The sequence below is a fragment of the Saccostrea cucullata genome, unplaced genomic scaffold, assembly GCF_032062105.1.
Source record: "Saccostrea cucullata isolate Sc308-1 unplaced genomic scaffold, CSIRO_AGI_Scuc_v1 ctg150, whole genome shotgun sequence".
In the NCBI taxonomy this organism is placed as follows: Eukaryota; Metazoa; Mollusca; class Bivalvia; order Ostreida; family Ostreidae; genus Saccostrea; species Saccostrea cuccullata.
The window spans coordinates 157,749-176,072 of record NW_026927183.1 but is presented as its reverse complement, the minus strand read 5'-3'; the positions used below and the strand labels follow the sequence as shown (position 1 = coordinate 176,072).

Sequence of the window (18,324 nt, the reverse complement as noted above, 5' to 3'; positions counted from 1 at the left end):
GTCTGTATCATTTTGAATCTTTCAGGCATCCGAGCAAGAGATTGTGAATGTGATGAGGGTGGGGATATTTGGAGTGGGTATCCTAGCAACAATAATGGCCATAATGGTGGACTCTATCTACATGCTGTGGTACCTCTGTTCCGATCTCGTGTACGTCATTCTGTTTCCGCAGCTTGTCAGCGTTGTCTATCTTAAGGGCACCAACACCTACGGATCTCTAGGAGGGTTCGTTATAGGCTGGTTCTTCCGATTAATGGGAGGAGAAAGCAGCATGAACATTCCCGCTGTCATAAAGTACCCCTGGTATGATGAGGCCAGTGGAACACAGCTGTTTCCATATAAAACCTTCTGTATGCTTCTATCCTTCGGATCTATAATCCTCATCTCCTATCCCTCAAAATACATGTTCGAACGAGGAATGATTCCCCCTAAATATGATGTATTTATGTGCATTGTTAATTTTCCGGAAGAGAGTATAGCGTTAGCCTCCAGTAAAATGTCAGAACTGACTGCAGTGACTCCTACGGAAGTGAATGGAAAAATTAACCCCGCTCTCAAATTTTCACAAGATGACTTGCTTGCTGTTGAAAAGCAGTATGGAAGGAAAGAAAATGGCGATACAGAACATGCCAAGTTTCTCACAGCAGACGATGCTCTACATCAAAGAGAATCTCAATAGGAATTTTAGTTTTGCTTTATAGAATCTTGAGTTATCAATGATAGAGTATGGAAATTCAAGGGAAACTACTCCGACTGGAAAATCTCTATGAGATATATATGTGCATAATATATATTGTTTCATCAAATTTTAAGCATCATATGGAAAATAGTGATAGCTGAGATGTTTTTGTAAATGCATCAATTCAGACTGCTGTCAAGTTTTCTGTAATTTTAGGCCATTGCATACAATTTAGTTCTTTGGTTTTGTATACCATGAGCCTTAAAATTTCCAGGGATTAAATAGAGAACTTTTTAAACAATTATCTGGTAAAGAAGTAGTAAACAGTTTAAGAGGTTATGCTATTGAATCATAATTAAAATAATGGTATATACTTGTAATTTTCTTACGGGGTGGGATAACAGATAATGTAACATTAATTTTGTAGCCAATAGTTCTACTGTACAGTCCTGAGAACAATCTGGTCTCCTATGAAGACCCTTGAGCTTTTGATAAATGTCTATTATTTTGGCCAGTTGGCAATGTGAAATAAGTACACCTGTTGTGATAGAATAAATTTACCAGCAGCTTCTGGTGTTTGTGTTAATATTTGTATGTACCTTTCTCTGGGTAAGCAAGGCAACAGCTGAGAAATCCAGAAAAAGTACAAGACAACTTTCTGGAAAAATCTGAGATAAGTATTTTGTCCAAAACTCATTCTATTTTGAGAAAGGGGGGGGGATAGTAAGTTACAACTTTTTCCACATACAAAATACATTATACATTTTACTTTAATAACCATAATAACTATACTGGCAACAAAAAAGGTGAATCACCCTTTCAACAAACAGTTCAAACAGTAATGGTAAGCTTAGAAAAAAGAGGTCCTAATAAATATTCTGTAGAGGTTGCTAGCTAGGGGTTGTTTCACATTCATGATCAGGGAGAGTGAAGGTGGTGTGACTTGGTTAAGCATTCCCAGGTTAAAAAGAAAGCAAAGTAGATGTTTAAATGTATTTATTTTTTAAAAAATTGTGGTCCTTTTGACACATCATTTAGGAAAAAATAATATAAAATGTAAATATATGTGTACAAGTCCATAGAAATTTGATGCATACGAGATTCAGTATTGAACCTTTAGTAAATCATGTATAAATGAAAAGCTAATGTCATATGTTGATAATCTTAAAATAGATAATTAATATCAGGATAGTATGTAAATACTAGAATTTGCACAATAAAATATTTTTGTTGTTGGAATGATCAGAAAGTTTGTTAAGTCTAAGCCATAAATAAATAAGCCCTCCATATATGAACCCCCCACTATGTTTTACAATTACCAGTTCAAACAACTGGTAGAATAAAACTGTACAAATTGCACAAATCTGGTTATTTTATTAACCTCCAAGGAGTATTCCTCATGAATTCTTGGTAAGAGAGGTGAAAGGATTTCAAATATCTAGAGTGATAAATTGTGAATTGTCTAGCTGCAGCCATCATTATAACCCTGGAATGACCTCTGACACTTGTTTAATGGTATCCTGGGGACTGGTCACAGAATGTCCAATTGTCCTGGAGTCTTCGTAAATCTCATGGTCATTTCCACCCTGCAATGCATATGTACTTATCTTTATAGCAATAAGTTCTATATTTATCGTCTAAATGTTGACTTTGTCAATGAAAGAAAAAGTGAGCAAGCTCACATACCCCACACTCCCCCAAAACTCAAAGTGCTGAAAATCCTGGAAAAAATAAAGGACTTGGAATATCCTGGTTATATGCACATCTACACATTGTGTCCTAAATATCTGCAAAGTTTGACGAAATTCTGTGCAGCAGTTTAAGAGGAGTTGCGCTGACAAACTGTTCATCTCTATATTCAAGGTATGGCCAAAAATCTAAGTTAAAAAGTGCGGAAATTCCCGGAAAAAAATGAAGGAATCGGAATTTCCCACTAATATGCACATTTACACATTGTGTCCTCAATATTTGCAAAGTTTGATGAAATTCTGTGCAGCGATTTAAGAGGAATTGCGCTGACAAACTATTCATCTCTATATTCAAGGTATGGCCAAAAATCTAAATTAAAAAAGTGCGGAAATTCCTGGAAAAAATAAAGGAATCAGAATTTCCTGGTAATATGCACATCTACACATTGTGTCCTAAATATCTGCAAAGTTTGACCAAATTCTGTGCAGCGGTTTATGAGGAGTTGCGCTGACAAAAAAACAGGACTGACAGACTGACACACTGACTGACTGACAGACTGGTCAAAAACATTATACCTCACGCAACTTGTTGCGTGGGGTATAATTACATAAAAGATGCATGCTCTTGAAATTATATGCATCTTAGCAGTAATCTGATTAATTAATTGGTTGCAAAATAAAAAAAAAACACTATTTACTACATACACATTTGTGAATATAAGGCCAAAAAAAATTAATCAATACTCAATAGTTTCTTAGGCATCGCCGCATCAGTTCAAAAACGGCAGCATTGATCAATTTTATTGACATATTGAATAGGGAAATAACTTAATTTTCTATTTTTTTAAGTTGAAAAAGAAAATCGAGTTATTCCCCTTTTCACAAATGCTATTAAAGATAGACGTTTTTATTAGAAAAACAAGACATTTCTCTCTTCTAAATTTTCAGTATTTTATTAATTAACTTTTAAATAAATGTTTGGAGTAACATTATTAAAGTTGAATACATATTACAACTATACAAACATATTTGTTTCAGAGAACAAAAATTAAGAATTGGTAGATATTATCATTTTATTGAACAAATGGCTTAAAAAAGGTATTAAACCTGCTAAAAAAAAAAAAAAAAAAAAAAAGCCTGCCTGCCGCATTGAATTATGAATTTTTTGGCCTGAGATACTATTGATTAATTTTTTTTGGCCTAAAAAGAGAATATTTTAATAATAAACATTCACTAAAAATTTTTAAAAAACTATTTTCATACTGACTGGATTTGTTTTGTCCCCGAAGAAATGGATCGTCTTGAAGCCGGCCTTCTCCAAAAACTGTAAGCAGAAAGTTTTGTCCCATCCAACAGGAAAGACATCGATACTGATCTGTCCACCGATAGCAAACTTCAGTCCAGCCTCAGGAAAGTTCTGGTACAAGGCCTCCACAAACTTCTGCCTTATGTTGTTTTTCTGTGAAGAAGAATATAGTGCACTTCTTGGTCTTGAAATGAAAAATCATACATCATTTTCAATATTTCTTTCATAAATATAGAAAAAGAATTGAAATGAGTTTCCAAAGGACAATTACAGTATCTCTTTATTTTTATTACAATTGATTTTGTTGTACATTGTAACTCTTAATGCATTGTGACAACATTCAACAGTCGGTAAAGAAAACAGATAGCTAATTAACATGCAAACTTGTATACTGATGTCAGAAAATCTAGTGGCTTTTACCTATTTATCAAATGATACTTTGTGAGTTGTGACAAGTTTCTGAAAGTGGTGCTTGAGAGGAAGTCAAAAATAAGAAGAATAGTTTACAACAGATGAAAGGCAAATTTTGATCAGAAAATAAGAAATCCCCGGCTTCCAATCTGCTTCCCCACACAAATGTCCCACAGTCTTCCAGTCTTAAACCAATCAATATTTTTAAAAACTGACACTGCATAATACCATTTCCAGGAACTTGATACACAAAATGATGGGATGGGATGAAAACAGGAAAACCTTAAATTGGTTTTACTATGAAAGGCTGCTATAGCAGTTGATTCATGTGTAACAGAGAGGGAGAAAATGAACGGCTGGACCAGGAATCGAACTCGGGACCCCTGCATCTCCAGTCAAGTGCTCTACCAACTGAGCTATCCACGCCAATATCCACAGCCCAAACCATTACACATGTAAAAGAACAACTAAAGCATACCTTGTCAAATTCAGAAAATTCATCTCTTTCTTTCTGTGAACAGCTTCTACCAACTGGACAAAGATTTAACATACTGCTTCTAAACTCAACAAATGTTCCTCTAGATGGAATAAAGAATACAGAAAATATGTACATGTATTTTATAAAAACAAATATCTAGAAGGTAACAGTAAAAGAGACTTTTATAAAACTCCTTGTTCATAATCAGGTTAATGTTATGAGAACAAGAGGCCCAGGGGCCACAGCGCTCACCTGAGCACATTGGCTAGGAAAAAGCACATATCGGTTCAGAACTGAAAGTTTACTGAGGTGGGGGGGGGGGGCTTGAACTTTATCCCTTCAGGGGGGTCATGATTTGAACAAACTAGAATCTACACTACCTGAGGATGATTCCATATAAATATCACTAATCATGGCTTTGAAGTACTTGAAAAGAAGATTTTAAAAGGTTTACCTATATATTCTTATGTAAAACTTTGGTCAGTCATTTTGGCCCCACCCTACCCCTGGGGGTCATGATTTGAACAAATTTGAATCTACACTACCTGAGGATAATTTCACTTGAGTTTCATCTTTCCTGTCTTAATGGTTCTTGAGAAGAATATTTTAAAGATTTTTCCTATATTATGTAAAACTTTTAACGGCCATTATGGCTCCACCCTAGCCCCGGGGATCATGATTTGAACAAATTTGAATCTACACTACCTGAGGATAATTTCAATGAGTTTCATTATTCCTGTCTCAGTTGTTCTTGAGAAGAAGATTTTTACAGATTTTTCCTATATATTCCTATGTAAAACTTTGATCGACCATTTTGGCCCCACCCTACCCCTGGGGGTCATGATTTGAATAAACTTGAATCTACACTACCTGAGGATGATTCCACATAAGTTTCATCTTTCCTGGCTCTGTGGTTCTTGAGAAGAAGATTTTTTAAAAATGCTATTAATTTTTCTCTTATTCATAATTATCTCCCCTAAGGAGAACATGTCTATATTATTCACTTTTTAACCCAAAATTACGCTATATATAGGTAAATGTTATGTACTGAACATGTGCTCATTTAAATCTTATCCCATCCCACACATGCATGCAATTCAACCAACAAATCCATGTGCATAATACATCTATCTATAATAACTCAGAAGCTGCTATTTATGAAAAACACAAGTATATCTAGTTGTTGTTTCTTTTCTCAAAATCTTTACATTTTGAAATAAATAGCATACCTTTTGGCAGGTAACTCTAATTCAGACATGTATTTCAGAGCAAAGTTGATCACTTTTTGTAGACATTCCTCCCCTTTGTTGTGAAGAAGATTCTGGAAGAAAAATAAAGATCAACGATTAACAGAAGTTTATAATTCCTTGAAATTCTTTTAAGAGTTAACCTTAATGTACACTGAAAAAAAATAAACTGCACAAGTGAAGATATTAAGGTGTACAGTCTCACCTCCTGTCCTACTTGTTTGCCATCTTGATAAGCAACTAATCCATTCTCCGCAAACAAAAAATCATATTCTGTTGCAACTGTAAAACACAGATCAATCCAGAAATGTTAATCTTTACATATCAATTTAGAATTCATTTATTTATATTTTTCATTTTATATATTTCTAATGAATGATGCTGTATCCCTTATTTCAGTATTAAATCTAACAGATACATGTACCAATCCATTTACGGTGGAATCATTGAAAATATAATGATGTACACTATACAAGTACAATGTAAATATTTGTATCCTTACTTTCCAACACCACCATTGATTCAATAGGTTTTAATTCTTTTTTTTGGCTTGCAGATGTAAGAAGAACTAATTTAAAAGAGCTTGACTTTCCTTACCATTGCTTCCTATCTGCTCAGCTATCTTGGATAAATCAGAACCTCCCACCAAGCCTACATAACACTTTTGTTTTAGTCTTTTCAAGAATTCCAACATTTCTTGTGTAGCTGCCTAAAATGAAGGAGACAATTATAATCATAGGACTGGGGTGGGGAAAACTTAAAGATTCAAACGGGATTCCACAGAGAAAAATTAAATAAGATATTGGATTAAAATTGCTTCTACAAACAGGTCCAGTGCAATCACTAGATTAAGCTATGTATAGGTAATTCTACCTATGTATTTACCTACCTCAGGTAGCTTTTTTTAGCTATTTCAATGCAACTGTTTTAACTGTCATACATAGCCCCAAAACTTTAGGACTTTGATTGCAATTGTGCAGAAAAAGACATTTCTTTAAGAGTGATTTTTTCATGAATTGTTTTCAGATGAGTTTAAAGTTGAAAATGATCACTGCATAAAAATGAGATTTTCAGCACATCCTGAGAAAAATGCTTTTTTTAAAGAAATAGACTGATTTGGTAGCTAAATAAACATCATAACCTCAGGTAGGTAAATAAAGCTAAGCAGGTAAATAAAGCTAAGCAGGTAAATCAAGCTACATAGATAAATCTAGTCAATGTACCAGACCTGAAAAAAGTACCTCCTATTTTTGGTAAAAAATACTACCTGTTTATAAACTTTGGAAAGCACCCCCCCCCCCATTTGAGAGTCAAATGCTAAATTTACATGTAATTAAAAAAAGCGAATTTACTTTTTTCTTTGCCTTTTATTTTATGTTATTTTTTCCTTGACCTAAATCAAAAGATTTTGCTAGATCTGTCAATCGTTGGTCAACAACACTTAATTTAACATGTTTAAAATCTAACAGGAAAGAAGAAAAGTGATGGCTAATTGTATTTGGCACGTCGACGCGCTCGCGCAACAGATTTTGTTTATAAAATTTATCACTTATACAGCATCGGGCTCGATATCGTCTACTAATCAAAGTACTGAAAGTACTCAGTCTGATAGGTGTTGATTTAAATAACGGTTTCAATAAGATTTAATGTTACACACTTTGTTCACAACTTTTTCAAGTTATGTTTATTTATGCTCCATAAGGAAGTTTGCTAGAATTAAATAAAAAGAAAATGACACGATTGTACGGAGTCAAAGGTTTGCTTTGATCTCACCATAATCTAAGAATGATATGCCAGAAAGTATATGACTTTTTCTCTGTTCAATTTTTTTCATTAAATTAATAAGGTATTTTTCTGACCAAAGTTTAAAAGGGCTATTAATAACAAAGTCATTTCTGTAACTATAGTTTCTCCCCCATCCTCAGATCTCTAATAAAGACAAGTTAATTCTTAGTAGTAATATTATTTGAAAATGTAACAAGGAATATTTTTTAAACACTGATACCAATGTATGGCAGCTTTTACCCATGAAAATCAAGTCTTTAAAAAGGAGTTTAAACTCTTCGAGTCTAGCGGCATAACATAATACTGATAAATTTTAATTTGTTACATTGGCGTCGGAAGCAAATTGAAAGGGGTGGGGGTAAGTGTAAGAAAAAAATTCGAACCTGAAAAATCTTAACAAGCAAAAAAATAATGTATCTATTGTCCAACACGAAAATCCTATTTCGTAGGGGGGGGGGGGGGTCGAACTTCTTTAAATACCATATTTTTGTTCTTTCAAACACTACCACTTACCCTTCTTCGACTACACTGCAACGTGCCTGTTGAAAGTGGGGGCTAAACCTATGCCCCAATGTTTAATATGATGTCTATCTGTGTAAGCTCCCTCCCCCAGTTCCCAGGCCTATGTGTTAAACATAAAATAAATTTATAAAAACCAAAGCACTCAATATTTTTAAATGCTAAGTTAAAGTTTGGAGAGATATATACGAGAGAGAGAGAGAGAGAGAGAGAGAGAGAGAGGAATCAAAAGTAAGCCAATTCCAAAATTTGGGTAAATTTCGGATTACTCTTGCATAAATTGTGGTAAGGATGCATGGATCAAAGGGGACCCGGATCCATAGAAAATTCAAATTTATTCAAACTGATATAGTAAAGCTAAAGCTATGCCTCGGACCTCTTCCCCTTGCGATTTGAGCCACCACCTCCGAGGGAAATTTTTCTGGATCCACCTAACAAAGAAATACAATCGGGCTCGGGCTGTCGACTTCAATATAAGCGATAACGCTTAAATTATAAAGAAAATCACCGTCATTTGAGTGTTTTAATGCAGGGAGTAGGGCTGGGACGATACAACTTTTTCTATATCGATACGTATCACGATATTTGAGCCACGATACGATATGTATCACGATATGTTTAATTGCTTATAAAATCTTTTTTTGCACGGAAATAAACAAATTATTTCTTTGCAAATAAGAATAATTTATTTTAAAAAGTTCTTTACACATTGTAAAAAAGAATATTTGACTCAAGTGGTGTTAATTATTATTTATTTCATATCTTTATTTATATTTAGCTTATTTATTTTATGTATCAAACCCCAAATGTTAAATAAACAAGGACAAACAGAAGTCAGATTTTTTTGGGCGATATTTCAATATTTCTCCATATGTATCGATGTGCGTATCATCCTCAAAGATATCACGATATATCGATATATCGTCCCAGCCCTAGCAGGGAGAAAATACTTTTGTGGTATTGGGATGAGATGGATGCGCTGGCGCACCGACGTGCCGAATACAATTAGCCAAAGTGATGGTTTTGTAAAACAGGGACTTAAATCTGGAACCCCTGCATTACTTGTCTAGTTAGTAATCCGAGATTCCTCTGACTCTTACCCATGCTTTTTATATTGTGACATGTGTTGGGGAGATGTTACAATATAAAAAGCATGGGTTAGAATCACAGAAATATCGGATTACTACGAGGGTTGTTCGAAAAGTTCGTGGACAACTGTCATATCTTTTTTATTTGACGTCATATGTTATCCAAATTTGGTAGAAATATTTTAACAATTAATCCAAATGATATGTATTAATTTTGACAAAATATTACGATTGATTTAAAACTTATCCAGGTTTCAAAAATGCAAAAATCGGATCGAGGAGCAGGTCAAAATTTAGTAAGTTACAGACATTACAATAAATAGTGTCTATAGCAATATTCTCTGTAAAATGGAGGAAAAACGAAAAACTACCTAAAGATTCAAATTAAGAATTGTTACATCGATACGTGTACCAAATTATGGTTTTATATTTTGCTTTGTTGAAAAGAAATCAACTTTAGAAGATAAGTAGTCCTTATTGAAAACAACAAAAACGATGACTTTTAGAACGTCACGGAGCAGCAGATACCGAAGCAATTTTGCGTTTTTCTATAAAAATCCTGAATAGAGAAAAGAGAGAGAGAGAAGAAAATATGTCACAAGCCAGTTGTGCATGTGTGTATAAATAGTACAGGCAATATTTGAGTGACAGAGACTCTGTATCGGATGATGATGACCTGTGAAGAAACTGTTTTACTGTAAACATCTGAACAAAACTTTAAAATTTGAATCGTAAATGAAAGACAAAGGCGCTTCAGAGTTGCTTATCCTGTGAAAGCAGAGTTAATCACTAAAGGAAATTAAAACCTTAACAAAGGAAATTATACAATGAGATCAATTTTTAAAAAATAAATGTCAACTATTAGAAAAAGATCGATTTAATGAATGTGCATTGGAATATTCTGTGTGAAATGTATAGGTATAGTATCTAATATTAAATTCCCGACGCTATGTGTTGACGTTACATTGCCGTTTTGTGTGCTCCGCGGGTACAAAACATGTTGATTTTAAAATGAAGTGTTAAATCAAATAGAAGGAAACTTCACACATCAACAAAACAAATATTTTTACATATTATTATGTGCTTGTTTTAAATTTCCAGTGAGTAATGTAACGAAGATGGACATCGTCCACGAACTTTTCGAACAACCCTCGTAGTTATGTGCTCTAACTACAGGGCTTTCTGGGCGGATATTTATGATCCATATATTCCAAACCACTAAAATATTAATCACCGGCGGATTTTGAGGGAGAGCTAGGGGGCCCCTTTTGTGACCAAATTATACATAACTGCAAAGATTTTTTAAATCCACTGTCTTTGGTGTGTCTGTGGGCACCGACCCCGATGTCACTGTTATTGACTTCTACTCATTATTACCGATTGTGCATTTACTATGAATGATGCAATATAATTTATAAAACTGTTTTCAGGTTTTAACATCAAAAGGGCAGATTAAAAATATACCACGGTACATGTTAACTGACAGGGTAGTTTTTTTTACCACAGAAATCCTAAAATTTCATGTCCTTAGGGACATATTCTTAATTGTGTGTCGTTTAAAGACATGATGAAATTAGGATAACTTGAATTTCCTCTGTTGTACATTTTAAAGGTAACCAAAACATGGCTATACGTATCGAAAATAGATCACATCTTTTTGAGAAAATTTTTGTCATGATAGAGACTTGAAAAGTATTACATACCTGACGTGGAGCGGTCAACGTTCCATCTACATCAAACAAACATATCAAAGAAGCGTCTCGTTGTTGACTTGCCATGTTGACCGGAAGTTGACGTGTGTCAAGGTTGGTGTAAAAGTAGTTTCATCTCAACATTGTAGGTATCCAATCAATTCGTGCCCATATTAGAAGATACAGTCATTCTTTGCAAAATCTTTTTCAATCAATTCAATCTTGCTTATTAAACAACAAACATAGGCTAGTTGGAAATTTTTAATAGGCACCAAAATGTGATTTATATCTTTAAATTTGTTTGTTGATTTTTTTTACTGTAGTCGTGGTGTAGGGATTAATTCACATCAAATTCCAAATGGATGGAAATATTCAAAATAAAAGGAAAAATATGTGTATATCTTTCATTCTTTGTTTTGATTGATAAAGAAAAAATGGGTGCGTCGATTTACCCAAAAGGACCCAAAAGGAACCCAAAAGGAACCCAAAAGGACTTTAAATAATATATCATAATACATTGAAAATTAATAATTTGAAGTAAATTACGAATATTATATTATACATGTACATAAAAGTTGGCAAAAATATACTTTGTTGCAACTGTTTATAGCACATCAAACACTAAATCTGGTCAGGTATGCTTTGATTTCTTTTAGCTGAAATTAAAAAAGTATTAATCTACTTCTCCTTCTGTTTTACCATATCTTACTATATGATATTTAATAAATGAAAAAAAGTTTTATTTTACGACATGTTCTAGGCATATGGTATCGGGGGTGATACCGGGGATGGGTGGGTAGGGGTTCGGTGGGGGACCTCCCACCTTCACCCCAAACACACACTTTCCACTCAAAAAACTAGTTTTACATTTAATATTCACTTCAATTCAATTCTTTATTGGCACTAAAGCACATATTTATATACAGAAATGTGTTGTTAGCCATATACATGTATTGCAAAATATTATACTATTGTAAGCTTGTTTCTAACATGAAAACAGTCTCTTATATCTAGACAGATTTGTTTCGTAGATACAAAGTTATGTGGATTAAGCAAACAAGAAAAGTTATTAACATCTAGTAACCTCGAATACTTTTTTCTGACATTTTTATACACAGGACAATCAAATAAAAAGTGTTTTTCATCTTCAACAATAGTTTTACATTGGAAACAAAATCTATTTTCTCTAGGAATGACAGGATTACAGTATCTACCTGTTTCTACGTACAACTTATGTGCACTTATTCTTAACTTGGAAAGATAAGAAAATAAATTCTTTTGAAGTGGAAAACACAAGTATGGTTGGATTTCCAGTTTTTTAGCATCATAGTTGAATAATGTACTATAAAATGACAGCTTACCGCATTGAGTATTGTTAATGTGTTGGAGTTCAGAAAAAAATTTATTTTCAAAGAAATTTTTAAGTTTAGGACTAAAAGTTTTAAAATCTGTGTCAAAGTTAAAATCTAACATCTTCTGTATTGATTTTACACAACTTTGCCAACATTTTTTATTTTCACTGGCCAATCGAGTATCTTCCAAGTAAGCATTCTTGAGCAAGACATTGCAATTATTATTTGTTTTTGTTAATTTTTCCAATCTGGAATAATATTTAAAAACAAGCTGGTAAATTTTGGTATGTACAGGGAAAACACCTAATTCAATTTTAGTTGCTAAGTTTGATGCTTTATTATGGACACCTAAGATGTTTTTTAAGATAAAATTTTGGATTTTTTCAAAAGGAGTTTTATCAAAATTATTGGGATTTGTATTAAAATCAGAGATCCAAATTTCTGAAGAATATGTTAAAATTGGAACAATAATTGATTCATATAGCTTTAACCACAAGCTGGGAGAGAGATTTGAGCCAAAGGGTAGTTTATGCTTTAAGGCAAAATAAGCTTTTCGGGCTCTGGCAGCAAGGTCATCACAAGCATGTTTCAAATTGCCATTTGATTGTAACAATACACCAAGATATTTGTACTTATCAGTAATATTTATATTATTATTGTTATAATGAAATGCATAATATTTCTTTATTTTTCTGGTAGAGCAAATCATAACCTTTGTTTTTTTCTAAGTTTACTTGCAACTTCCATTCTATACAATATCTTGAAAGACTGTCTATACAATTTTGGAGACCTTCAGCTGACTCTGATGATAAAACAAGATCATCAGCAAAAAATAAGTGATTAAAAGTTAAATCACCTAAACATACAGGGTAGGTCATAACTTTATCAAAATAATTTTCAAAGTCGTCAACAAAAATATTAAATAAAGTAGGACTTAAATTGTCCCCTTGTTTAACTCCTAATGTTGTATCAAAAAACTCACTATAATGATTTCCCTGTCTTACAGCACATTTTGTAGTAGAGTACATATGTTTTATAATATTGAAAAAATTTCCACCAATACCTTTTTTTAAAATCTTATACATAAGAGCTGGTCTATATACAGTATCAAAAGCTTTGGAAAAATCAATAAAGCACAAAAATAATTCCTTCTTTTTATTAAACAGGTACTTGTTCATTAAAGTTTTGAGGATGAAAACATTATCTGTTGTACGATATCCTTTCCTAAATCCTGCCTGAAAATGACTTAACAACCCTTCTGATTCTAAGTAATTACTGAGTATTAAGTCGGGTTTGAAGGAGTCTATTAAAAAGTTTACCGAGACAACTTGTTACACTTAATCCTCTATAATTATTGCAATTTCCTGGATCTCCAGATTTATACAAAGTTGTGATTAATGAGAGGTTCCATAATTCTGGCATTCTGCCATTCTGAAGAATTTTATTAAAAAGTTTAACCAGTACAGGCACTAAAATATTAGAACTTATTTTAATAAATTCATTTGGAATAAGATCTAAACCAGAGCTTTTTCCAGATTTCAAGCTCGATATTCCTATTTGTACTTCTTTAGGTGTAGATAGAAAGTCTAGGGGTTTGTTTTTGTCAACTTCACAATTAATATCCATACCTATGTCATGTTTGTTAAAATTTAATAGAGTTTGAAAATGGTCAACCCATTGAGATATTTTAATGGGTGACTCCGCCTCAACCTGATTTTGCATGTTTGATTTTAAAGAATTCCAATTTTTTTTTTTGTACATTTTGGGTTCAGTTCATTAATAGTGTTAGCTACAGTTTTATTGAAACCAGATTTTAATTGCTTACACATTTTATTAAATTGTTTTTTAGCTTGTGAAAATGCTTGAATTAAATAATAATTATTTGGTGATTTTTGAAGTTTTTTACCAAGATTTCTAACCTCCCTTCTCAGCATTAAGCAGTTATTTGACATCCATTCTTTCTTAAGTTTGATATGTTTTGTACGTCTACAATTTTTTTGTTATATCCTCTAAAATTCACAGTTTTGAAACCTGCTTCAGTATAAATTGTTGTTAGTAAAATATGAAAATGTTTATTATGTATCCATTTATTATCTTTATTTCAAGACCTTTTGGGTTGTTAATAATTTCCTTTTGGGTTCCTTTTGGGTTCTTTTGGGTCCTTTTGGGTAAATCGACGCACCGGAAAAAAAAATAATTCTATGAAATTTCCCCCACCACATCCCCATTGTAAACATTTTAAAAGACCAAGATAAATTAACTGAACCAGGGACCTATATACTAACTAGTATACAGGTCCCTGACTGAACATATGTTAATAACATATATGTATTTTCTCCTCCACAACAGTGATTTCTATTCAATGATACTGTGTGGTGTTAGAGCATTAATTTTTCCTAGGGGTAAATACCACGCACCATATAGTGAAAATTAAATAGATAACACTGCTGGTAAAGTGCGAATCGAGAAAATCTTGGTTTCGGACACCAGCTACTATTGGTTTACATCAACGAGGCAGTTTATATCAACTAAACGATCAGAAATGATATAATATTTGATTAAGACGTAATTATTAATGTTCAGTATATGATTTTATGCAGTAGAATTGCTTGTTAGTTGAATACATGTAAGGAGCAATCCAGTAACTGCTTCAGATTACACCCGTTCAATATATTTTCTTTTTACATGTTAAACACGATTTACACTGCGTTATTTGTGTTAAAAGTGATATGAATATGTATTGTATGAGTCATTTATGATTTCCCATGCCTTTAATGTTTCACAAAATTAAAACTTTTGATGCAATATGAAGTTTTCTGATATACAGCGCGAGTATGGTTGCTGTATGTGCGACTTTCGGCACCTGTAATTGCTACGTTTGGCTTCTGTTCTGTTTCATAAGGCGCGACGTTTTACTGCTGTATCATTGTTTTCCTAGTAAAGCATCTAAAGACTTTATTTTCGAACATTAGATAGTGCAACGTCCTTGAATACGTCCCAAAAACATATACGTCCAGTCCTTGACTAGTTGTTTCATAAATAAAGCTTCTATCAAATATTTAATGTGTGTTGCATATAACCCCCCCCCCCCCAACATAAATTGTTCGATTATGTGATTAAAGTTAAAGGATAAAAAATGCAGAATTCACTCTGTTTAGTATACACTGGATATCATTCTTTGAAAAAAAATCTTTTTCACTAAAATATGTTATATGTCCATTAAAGCTCTATCCCATAGTTCAATTTTAATAATTCCACTTTCATCTTGTTAGTAATCTTCAATTGACTACCCATGTTTTAAGGGCTACCAACTTTCAATGTAGAAGAAACGAAAAAAAAGACCTTGGACCCCCCCCCACCCCCCCCCCCCCCCCCCCCGGAATAAGAGATATATATAAGTATTTCAAGGAAATAGACGTTGAAACATGAAATTAAGTGTGTTATATCTTTTATATTCACCTCCTGAATAATTTTTCAACCTTTGAATTGGAAATATGGCATGGACAGGCATTAAGTATATCCGATATTCAACTTTTATGGAAGAACAAATCTGCGGAACTGTAGTGTTATGGTTTTATGTTTTAATCCTTGACTATCAAGACCAATAAAACCATAACGCTACATACAGTTCTGCAGCTAGGAAGGACAGTCTATTTCTTGGTGTGTGGGAGACATTTCCTCAAATATTCCATTTTCCCCAACGACTGGATTTGTCAGAGTTCAACCTTGCGGTTAGCTGCAGAACTGTAGCTCTCCCAAAAAAAAAAAAAAAAAAAAAAAAAAAAAAAAAAAAAAATATATATATATATATATATATATATATATATATATATATATATATATATATATATATATATTGACAGACGGGCGAGCTGCAGTGCCACCAACTGGAATAAAAGTGTATGTTTATTGTGCACAAAAAATGCACTGTTTCTCGGTTTCAAACTGTGATATTCTCAAACTATTTCTAATTGGATGTTCCAAATACAAGTTAATTCCTTTACAATGTCCACTTACTATTTCCACAACTGTTGTAAATAGCCCTCCTTGACATTGAGACCATCGAATTTCGCATTTTTACTTCCATTTGTAAAGAAAAAGCATTTCAATTGCAACGCGATTCGTGATTAACAAGTCAACTACAATAGTTGTTGCTAGAGGTCTTAGGATTATGTTTTTTAGCTTTTGTGCAGTTGAGATAAGAATCTGGAGGAATTAATTTAGCACCAAGCACAACTTTTGTGCGTAATTTTGTGAGTGGCATTTTGGTCGTCTATCTCGTTTTTTTTTCCAGACCAGCGAGTTACAGGAAGGCAGCTACTTTAGTAATAACTAAAAAAAAGGGGGGGGGGGCAAGCATATCTGCATAAAAAATCATGAATATGAATTAAAAGAAAATCAAAAGACTATTTTCAGAAAAAAGTACACCTCAGCTTGCATACTACGGACCTGAGATGTTACTGGATAAATTTAGACTATATGCAACTCAACGCTAAAGATACTCACATCTTGTTTTGAATAAACATATACTGCAAGGAAAATATTTCCATTATGCATTCGTTTATTGCTTTAAAAAGCTTGTTCGCTTGATCACAACATGTACAATATGTATACCTGGTGCAGTTTTGGATTATTTGGTGTCATCATCTAATACTCATTCACACCATATCACTCTATTTAAAAATAACAAAATAATTTAACCAAAAACACAATATCCGTAAAAAGAATTGATGGAACACTATGTATTGAATCAATCAATAGTCAAAAATTACTATAAACTATAAAAACAATTATTCTTTTCATGTAAATTTGAATAATTTCATATTATTCACGTTAAGTAACATAAACCAACAGTCTCAGAGACGTAAACCAGTTGTCGCATTTACACAAATCAAAAGTCGCCTGTGTCAAAATTTAACAGAAACCAGTTGTAGCACCTATAAAATGAATTTGCTAAACTTTATTGGCAAATCCCATGGAAATAATTCATTTAAAGCACATTGTTTGTGTCCATGGCATAGAAAAACGTTGGATTAAAGTTAAATTTATCAACTTAACTGTTCAATTAGTCCTGTAGTATTTTATGTACTTTGCAAATGCGAGTACGTGAAAAACACGATGTAAACAGTCATTTACAAGTAATATTTCGACATGAGCCCTTTTCGGGTATAAAAGCAATCCAATCGCTGAACTATTTAATGAATTTGCTTTCTAGAAAGTGATTTTTATTGTGTTTTATTAAAAAAAATTGCATTAAACTAGATAATTCACCGGTGCCAATAGTAGCTGGTGTCCGAAACCAAGATTTTCTCGATTCGCACTTTACCAGCAGTGGATAAGCTCAATATCAACTCCTTAACACAATATATTTTTCTCAATGTCCAAAAAACATTTTGCACTGGTGTAGAGAGGGTCCAAAAAATTAACTTATAAGTGTAAACGACATTTATGTAAATTCATTCTTCATGTACAGGATACATCTTCAGCACATTTTTTTAATTCCATAAATCACTAAGTTCTTGATTACAATCATTCTCATGGGAAAAATCAGCTGAAGTATGGAAAATCTCATTTTTTTAATATAATGTTTCTTACTGAGTTATCTTGCAAGTTCATCCTATTCTTTGAATGAAACCAAGTGAATTAACACGATGATTATATAGCACATTTTTACATACCTACTACGGTCTACAGTACCCATATACCCTGTAGTTTGGACTTTTGTATGCTACTTAAAATCATACGACATGATATATGCTTACTTTTTTAGAAAACACATCAATTAGTGGATTTTTATTTAATTTTTCCAAAGCTAATATAATATTGGTCCGAAATATTGGTATAGCACACCAGTGAACCTCAATGTTTGTCCTACAGTCAACGGATTGTAATAAGTCAATCAAGTGACAGTTATCTGGCAACAAACAGTCTGCATGGTGCTAATAAAAAGACTGACTGTGACATGCATGTACGTGTAAAAAAGAGAAACTGTTAGGTAACTTGGTAAGCATAGTAACATTGTCACACAGAGGCACTGCAATATCACCATAGTATGACCCTGAATTAAAGAAATGAGACAA

At 32.9% G+C, this 18,324-nt stretch overlaps 2 protein-coding genes across 4 annotated transcripts in view; one reads left to right on the top strand and one right to left on the bottom strand.

Moving 5' to 3' along the window:
• LOC134273682 (high-affinity choline transporter 1-like) overlaps positions 1–1,248 on the top strand; it is a 33,794-nt gene extending 32,546 nt beyond the window's left edge. For all 3 annotated transcript variants that reach the window (XM_062755889.1, XM_062755891.1, XM_062755890.1), the window contains one exon: positions 26–1,248. In XM_062755889.1, coding sequence (XP_062611873.1) covers positions 26–679 — 654 coding nt within the window. In that variant the 3' untranslated portion in view covers positions 680–1,248. The remainder of the gene's footprint in view (positions 1–25) is intronic.
• Positions 1,249–1,701: 453 nt separating this feature from the next.
• Positions 1,702–10,994, bottom strand: LOC134273680 (uncharacterized). The gene is made up of 7 exons (XM_062755888.1): positions 10,905–10,994; positions 6,407–6,518; positions 6,015–6,091; positions 5,792–5,883; positions 4,563–4,662; positions 3,635–3,826; positions 1,702–2,265 (listed from the first exon to the last, which is right to left on the bottom strand). The coding sequence occupies exons 1-7, from the start codon at positions 10,977–10,979 to the stop codon at positions 2,158–2,160; spliced, it is 756 nt and encodes a 251-aa protein (XP_062611872.1). The 5' UTR covers positions 10,980–10,994; the 3' UTR covers positions 1,702–2,157.
• Positions 10,995–18,324: the final 7,330 nt, after the last annotated feature.

Bases quoted from the DNA above. Each gene is read 5' to 3' on its own strand.
- LOC134273680 (XM_062755888.1), bottom strand. From the start codon at position 10,979: ATGGCAAGTCAACAACGAGACGCTTCTTTGATATGTTTGTTTGATGTA. The intron at 4,663-5,791 runs GTATGCTATTTA...TATTCCATCTAG, and splicing joins TTAGAGTTACCTGCCAAAAG to AGGAACATTTGTTGAGTTTA. The intron at 3,827-4,562 runs GTATGCTTTAGT...TCTTCTTCACAG, and splicing joins AATTTTCTGAATTTGACAAG to AAAAACAACATAAGGCAGAA.